The 8,253-nt window shown below is 40.2% G+C and overlaps 1 protein-coding gene across 1 annotated transcript in view; it reads right to left on the bottom strand.

Moving 5' to 3' along the window:
- Positions 1-1,158: 1,158 nt before the first annotated feature.
- EXD1 (exonuclease 3'-5' domain containing 1) overlaps positions 1,159-8,253 on the bottom strand; it is a 34,025-nt gene continuing 26,930 nt past the window's right edge. Inside the window, exons 11-12 of the mRNA XM_090033408.1 lie at positions 7,639-7,830; positions 1,159-2,569 (exon numbers count right to left, since the gene is read on the bottom strand). Of these exons, the coding sequence (XP_089889534.1) occupies positions 1,829-2,569; positions 7,639-7,830 (933 nt within the window). The 3' untranslated portion in view covers positions 1,159-1,828. The remainder of the gene's footprint in view (positions 2,570-7,638; positions 7,831-8,253) is intronic.

Raw genomic sequence — 8,253 nt, 5'->3', positions numbered from 1 at the left:
TGGTACAAAAAAGATTGAAAACCACTGCTGTAGAGTGACATGAGCCACAGCAGAGGCAAATTTCCAAAACCAGCCTCCTAAAGAGACCACAGATCCTACCACAATTTAAAATCAAAAGCCAAACAAAAAATACTAAAAGGCATCAGGAGCTTGTTTCAAACTTTTATAATAGAGCAATGTGCATTTATTTTCTTTAACATATAATACTATTTCAAAGAGAACATGCAAGTACCTTGTGTCATTTTAGGCTTGAAGAGCTGCCTCAGGGATAGCTTAACAAAGGAATAGTTGCCTTCCCAGCATTAACTGAAACATCTTCTTCTCCCCCTAAATTTCATTTAAAGGAGGTCCAAAATGAAACCATGGTTTGGGTACTGCTACTATTTTTTTAAACAAAGTTTTAACTAGCAATTCTGTGAACATAAATATTAACGTTTTCCCTAGCAATTCTGGGAAGACAAGGGCTCAACAGTTTTTGTCCAAGTCAGCATGGAGCAAACAAACATTTAAAATGTGCTCCGAAGTGTAAATCCTAAGTTTTATATGAAACATGAAAGCATTTTTCTGCCCCCAGTTTAAGTCTAGAATTTTGTGGCCCTCATACTTAGATTGCAGTGCACTTGAGATGGGCCACAGATTCTCCCCATTCCAACACTATTACAACCCATAAACTTCACAATGTTACCTTTCTCCCCTCCCTCAGCATTACACCCCAGCGAGGTGCATTTCTCTTCCAGAACATCAGAAGTGCATCATACAGTACTTAAACGTCCATAAGCTTCAATTGTCTTAACTTTGCCCAGATTAAACAATCCTCAATGGTGTATGGAAATGGAAGTGTCTGTACCTATACACAGGTGAGACCCTCACTAGAAACTTCTACTAATACAGTAGTATAGTTTTTGTCAGGCATGATTTTGTGTCATGCTGCTGCTGCCCTAGTGTGACAGTTATTATGGTGAGGGTAAAGCTGCTCTTGGCAATATACAATGTATTTTGTCCAGGAAACTGGTAAATACTATACCAGTAGAAGTGCTTTTTTTCAGTATAGGCTGCATTTACAGTAAAAATGGTTTGCTGGAGTAGTGCTACTGGCAAACCCTCCTAATGGAGATGCAGGTTATACCAGCAAAAGTTCTTTTGCCAATGCATCTTACAACCAGTTTCCTACACTAACTCAGCTACACTGGTATAAAAAAATCTTTTATCTAGTATAACTGCCTACTCTGGAACTTTTGCCAGCATAGCTATGTGAGCTAGGGCTGTGATATTTTTCCACCCTTCCAACTGAGATAGATAGCCATGCTGGCTGAACTTTTAACGACACAGACACAGCAACAGGTTACGATGAGGAAATAATGGCAGGACCTACCAGCATGCCAGACACTCCATGGTAACTGCATGCAGGCTCTTACCACACAGTAAATGAAATCCTACCCACAGTAGTTTACTTGTCTTACTGAGAGCTAAGCCACTACAAGTTAGCTTTCCTTTAATGGAGGATAAGAGCATGCACAAGGGTAGTTACTGTGGAATTGCTACCTCACCCTTGTTTACCTCATGGTAAAATTTATCTGTCCAAACCCCAAGGGGAGACCAAGCCTAGGGGGGTTTGCCAAGTTACATTTTTTATTTCTGCTAGCAAGCCCGCTGTCATCTCAATTATATTTGTATTTGGAAAAGGGGATAGTTTCTACAAGCCATTTCAACAAGTGAAGAACTAAGAAGCAAAATCCTTTTTCCCCAATACAAAAAGTTCACTGAAAATGCTTGTGTTAACAGGCCAGTGAGAGACAATGACTTTTTCTTTTGAAAAAAAACAGATCTGCTACTTGTCCAAAGGGCTTGGTGCTGGCATCCGGTAACTGAGAGTTGAGGGGAAGGCAAAGCGTAACGCTGAAAACCCTTCCCTCTCCAGTCTTACTTGGAAACGGGGAGTGCAGCTGTTGCTCATCTTCAAAGAGTTCTGCTGCACAACAGCTGTCTTCAGTGCTGGACAAGGGGGCAACACAGAAGGTGGGGGTAGTTCTAAAACGTGAAAATTTTGTAGAGAACTGCTCATTTTTGGACAAATGGAGGCAGAGATAGAAGTTTGCTTTCTACATGAAAGGCCCTCCTCATGGTCTTCCATCAACAAAAGATTCATGTCCCTTTGTAAAGACTGAGTGGCTGGTGTTTGAAGTTCCTGCCTGGAAGACTGTCCCTTCTGCATCCCTTGGAAGTCCCCCGATGCAGAGTTCACCACTTCCAAGGATGGAATTTTACAGTTAAGTCTAGATTGATCATTCTCCCAGAAATTTTCTTGTGCTTCCTCATTGTAGGTTTCTTGACAGGGTGGGTCCTTCATGTGAAAGGATGTCTTCTGTAATGTTTCACTAGGAAGAATGCGGCTATTATCCTCTCCATGGTTTGCTTTATTCTCCGCAACCTTTTTTCCTTTAAATTCCAGTGTTGGCCTAATAAGAAGACCCTCTTCATTTACCCTGTATTCTTTTACTGCTTTCTTTCTCCTTAACTTCTGGAAATCTGCCAGCTGACGCAGTTCCGCTGGCAGCTCCATACAAGAAGGCTAATTTAAAAGAAAAAAGAGATACATATATGGAAAATATGTCAACACAGAACATGACAGATCCTCCTGGAATCTGCCTACCTAACAAAATACCATGTCATGAAAACCATGCATTATAGTTTCTTCCAAATGTTAGAGTCTACCTACACAAAAGGTCTACTGGGTTTGTATCCTGTTGGCTTTATCATGTAAAAAGATTTGGAAAGTCATCTTCAGTTATGTTGCTCATTTTTTAACTTTAGAAATTTAGGTTGTCTGCACCCAGGTTTTTACACTTGAGAATTACAGTAAGAAAATTCCAACCGCTGATGTCCAGTTTAGCTATGCTGGTGAGAACCCATGTGCAGACAAGGTTCCAGCGGTTTTTGAATTTAAGATTGTGTCTGCTGGAGGAGATTAGAGGCCCTGTTCCCCTTACGCTGCCTTGCTAAGGCATCAGCAAAATTTTGGCTCAGCAAGGCCTCAGCTTCTGGCAGGCTGCACTCGCCCTTTGCCCTACCACCTAACTCAATTTCTACTCTACTTCTAACCAGGTTCTAGCCCCATTTTCCCACATCCTTCATGGAAGGTGACAAATAACAGGATAAGATAGCACTGGGTTTTCACTGCCAAAAATATAACAGGCAGCGATTTTCAAGGCCCTTGTAGATTGCACCTGGAAGATAAGTAACACATCTTCCAAGAAGATAGGGATGTTTAACAATGAGGGAACAACTAATTAGTACACATATCAAAGTGGTGAACTAAGGTACCTCCACCTGTTACTCTGTGGTAACCAGTAATTGGTTTTCTTATGAAAGCGTTAACATTTGATTGGCTTCTATAGTTGTCCAATGTATAACACAAGTATAAAAAATGTTATTGTTCTAACACCGTTTGGATGTGTAACTCCTGCACACTTCCTCTCTGTCAACCAGTTTAATCGCCTGGCTGTCAGCAATTAAAGGCACTCTGCTTCTTTACAGAATCATTTCTTTAAGCTTAAGTACAACAAAACAGGGACTAGAGCCCCACCCCCAAACAGTGCTGGTGCCTAGGCAGCCCAGCCACTTGCAACAGTGTCATGTAAACACTCTTGATAAAAATCGCTTACAGTGGATAAGACCAGAATTTATGAACCAGAGAATTAATACCAAGACCACATTTCAAGAGTTAAAAATATTGAAAACTAATGAACTGATGTGGGAAAGAGCTGTTTAAAAATGAAATTGGTTGAACAACCAACCAGACAAAAAATTGCACTGTTTCAAGGTCTGCTTAGCATTTTAAAGAATGGCTATCTCCAGGAAAGAGCCATATCTTTCAATTAAGATGCAAGAGTTCACAAATCTACTCAGACATCTTTTAAGTCCTTCACCTAAACCAGAAAAAGCATCACTGATACTTGTACAAAACAAGTAGTTGTTTCAGGCATTCCTTATCTATCATAAAGCAGCAAAAAGGTTGCAAGGCTTTTTTATTTATTTATTTAAGAAATGCTTTGCCAGTTTCCTATATAAAAAGAGTCTGTCAAACCAGATTCACCCCAAAATTTAAGTTTGGTAAAAACAAGATGCATTGTAAGAACAACCTATCACATTTTTAGATTGTTTCCAATAGAACTATATTGTTAAGTTTGCTGCAGCACTTGCAAACTGACTTGGGCTACAGTTTTTTGGTAAAGTCTCTCATCCACTTATCTAGGTAAGTGCATAATACAAAACATATGTAGAGAAGAAAATCACCTTAACAGCTGTGCAACCCCTTAACTATCCCCTCAAAAAAGCTTAAGAAAATAGTTAAAATCTGTACCTTGCCCAGCAGGTAAACAGTTTGGCTCAATTGAATCAACATGGTCAAAGACAGTATATTCCAGACTAAAATGCCTTTCATTGAAAACATCCTGTCACTGGCCTTGTCCTGTTTAATCATGATTATCTATATCTGGCATTTCAACACTCACTTTATCCCTACACTGAGAGCCAGACTTATGCCACTTAGGTGTGGGTCTTCTGGAAATGAACAGCCTCTGGATCCCAAATATACCATGCAGCTAATGAGAAAAATTATGGCCAGTCATTTTCTTTGCCAGATTAAATTTGTTTATGGTTTTCTGGTGTACCCTACAGCGTACACAACAATAATGCCATCTGGAAGTCAGGGAAACTCACATAAGTGTGTCCACAATTAAGGAAATTGTTATCCAGTGTAAATGGAAAAAAGAAAAAAAAAGCAATCTTGACTATTCCTACTTTCTAGGAATTGGACCTGAATAAATAAAGGCTCTCCTAATGATGTAAGTTAATGCAGGCCTTGTCTTGACACAAGGTTGGTCAGGTTTAACTAGAGGTTTATTTTTAAAATTGATTTTGATTATTCTAATAAAGACAAGAGTAAATAAAAAAGACAAACTAATATGAGACAAGAGTAAAAGATTCAAGAGCATCAACCAGAAATGTGTTCTGTTTAAAAAAAAGTTATTTTTTTAAACAGATTTTAATTAAACTGATGCAACTGTGTAAAGCAAGGCCATAATCTGCCTCACTCCAAGCTGCTGTTCCTGACACTGCAACTTTCTCCTGCAAGGCCAGGTGTATTTGAAAGTTCAGTTTCACATCAAATAATGAGAAGCACAAGTGAAACATTATTTTCACTGTCCAAAACAAGAAATTTTCTTTAAAGGAAACAAAGCATAAAGTAAATTTCTTATGAACTATGGACATAGATATTTGGCTGCTTGCAGATGTCAAAAAAAAAGAAAAAAAAGAAAAAAGCACTTTAGTTTAAACTCAGTACATCTCTGCATCGAGCCCCATGCATGCCCAGAAGAGGCAGTGCCTTAGTTGGACCTGCTTTGCCGACATCTGTAAAGATCAGGCACTTTAGTGGGGCTTTTTGGCACGTCTATCTAATAGATAATTGATTCAGCTTTAGCTAAAAGCGCAAAAAGGCCGCTGAAGTGCTGATCCATATAGACACTGCAGAGTTGAGTCAAACTAACATGATGCTTCTTCCAGTAAATCATGTTTTTTTCAGGCAGCCTTGAAGTTTAATTTTAAGACTGGCAAGAACTTATTTTTTTTATTTTTAAATGAATGGGAACAGATTAATTCCTGGTCCAAATTTTGGAAAGTCATTGGATTTATACCAGGGTTGGCCTTGGCTCACTGTTAACCTGGATAAATCCCTTAAAAATATCACACACTAACTTTTCCTTTTTTTAAAGTAAGTAGATGACCTCTGAGGGAATCATTATATATGAAGATGATCTAGAATGTTGATCTTCTACCCTGAAGTTTATATGTCTTTTTAGAAATTCAGTTCTCAGGTAATTTTTTTCCTTAATGGACAATTTTTCCTTCCTTTGTAAAAATGTTCAAGATGGTGAGATCTACCCCTTCATCTGTGATGCAACAATGACCTCTAGTGGATGTTTTAATTAGTCTCCTAAATCTAGGTCCATAAAGGGCATGTGCTGTAAGTAATCCCAAGGGTTTTTAAATTACACTTAGTGCCTGGTTGAATTAGAGTCTGATGTGGAGAACTAGTCTGAGGTTCTCTCTTTTCAAGGTGAACCAATGACTATTTCCATGTGTATTACAAAGGATATATTTAGCCATGTATCCCATTTAAACATGAGGCAATGGAATATTACCAGCAATGCCAAGGCATAATCCAATGAGAAGTTAATTTGATCTTGTCATAGTGCAGGGGAAGGTTTAGCACCCCTTTCCAATCTCTGTTATTGAACTCTCCAAGCACCCGTTCCACAGTTTAAAGGTGGGGAAACTCAAAAGAAATCCAAAATGGTTCAGTGCAAGGAGAAGTCTGAAGCAGAGTGCCAAAGGAAATAAACTTCACATGGGACTCAGATACTACAGATGATATCTGTATTGACATAAGGATTGACAAGACAAACTCTGGATTACAAACAAAAATTATATGGCTTTATCAAAGACCCTTTCTCATATTAACCAGAATAAAAATACTATTTAAGACAACAGTAGTCCCACTCAATGAGACTATTCACACACGTTAAACTATGTATACTTAAGTGTTTGGGGGCCCAGGTGTAGGGTTTTTTAGACAGGAAGCAAGTTGGAGGGTTTGTCCAAAAAGATTACTGCAGAGGAGTATCTAGAGATATATATTCCAGAGAACAACAAGGTCATTTTGAAAAGCACTGGCACTGTCCCACCCTCAATCAGCAAACACCCCTCTTTCTTCTAATCTGTGTGACACATGGTGCCAGGAGTCTCCCAAAAACATTCCATACTCTATACAGAGCAGATGCTTCCACATTTCTTCAAGTATTGCAAAAGCCACTGCATGAGATTTATTAGGATGACTACTGGCTCACTGCAGACAAGAATGAAAAACCTTATCCATAAACTGAAGCCAGCAAGTATTTCAGGAGAGCTGACAAGCAGGGGGGCAAGAGAAGGGAAAATGTGAAAAATATTTTTGACAAAAACAGACCTTTGGTAAGTGGGAGACAGCAGGTTTGAACTGTAGTTGCAAAGGAGAGCCAGCAAAACTGTCATTGCCAGGAATTACTGTCTGGTAATTAGGACTAGGAAACAGGTAAAATGATTAGCACGGGATGTCAAACATACAGCCCACAGAGCAAGTCTATCCAACCTGCCAGTCTACCAGCATAGCCACAGGGAGTGGCCTGCCACAGAATCCAGACCCTGGTGGACAGGACAATCAGCACATGAGAGCAAGTGAGGGTTGACAGCAACATTCATGCTTCGTTGTCTCCACTGCCAGAGCCTTACTTCCCTGGCTCCTGGCCCCTGCTGCACGCCCTGTGCTGGAGTCTAAACTGGAGCTACTGGTGTGGCATGGGGTACATAGCAGCAGCTGCTCCAGCTCCACCCCAGGGCATGCGGTGGCTCCAGATTCAGTGCCTACCGCACGCCCAAGGTTGAAGCTGCTGCTACAGCTGCCTTATGACCTGGTCTGGATCCTGCCCACAAAGAGACTGCATCCTAAGTCTGGTCTGGGGGCACAAGGTGAGTTTGACACCCTTGGATTTGGGGATTAAGGAACCAGCCAGCCTGAGACTTCAACGAGAGCATACTTACCTCAGTGTTCCCCAGCTGAACTGCTGACCCTTCCCGATAGGCATTTAAGTAACCATCCACTAAGGTTGTTAAGTCAGACATCATCTCATCCAGAAACACGAGGCGGAGAGGCAGAAGGTACACTGTCTCCAGAGCCAGCACTTTCAGCAGGGAAGGTGGAAGGGGTCTCACAAACCATACATCAAGGTTTTCCTGCATGCCCCCAACATGAATTAAAACAACTCAGTCGTTTATACAGCGAACAGTTTAGCAAAGAGCAGCTTTCAGCCACATGCTCTCCTTCTTCCCCAGCTCACCCGGTCCTTCCAGATGCTGATCTGTACCCCTAGTGCAGTTAAAACTGACACTAGCTGTACCTCCCATAGCTTAGTTTATGCACAAATTGTATTGCTTTAACAAGTCCATATAACTAAAGATATATCTGCATCACCATAAGATATGCTAATACCAATTCCCATATAGGATGGCATAAGTTATACTAGTACCATACTTACCTGAATCCAAGAGTACGCCCCCAATCATTAAATTCTATATATGGAAAATTATATATTTCTTATTATTTTCCATGTGTAGAATCTAGTTATTAAGGGGGTGTCTTAAATTTATCTCCCTCCC

The sequence above is a fragment of the Crocodylus siamensis genome, chromosome 2, assembly GCF_052110815.1.
Source record: "Crocodylus siamensis isolate JL-2025a chromosome 2, ASM5211081v1, whole genome shotgun sequence".
NCBI classification, from domain to species: domain Eukaryota; kingdom Metazoa; phylum Chordata; order Crocodylia; family Crocodylidae; genus Crocodylus; species Crocodylus siamensis.
Note: the sequence above shows the minus strand (reverse complement) of the source record. Positions and strands in the feature narration are given on the sequence as shown.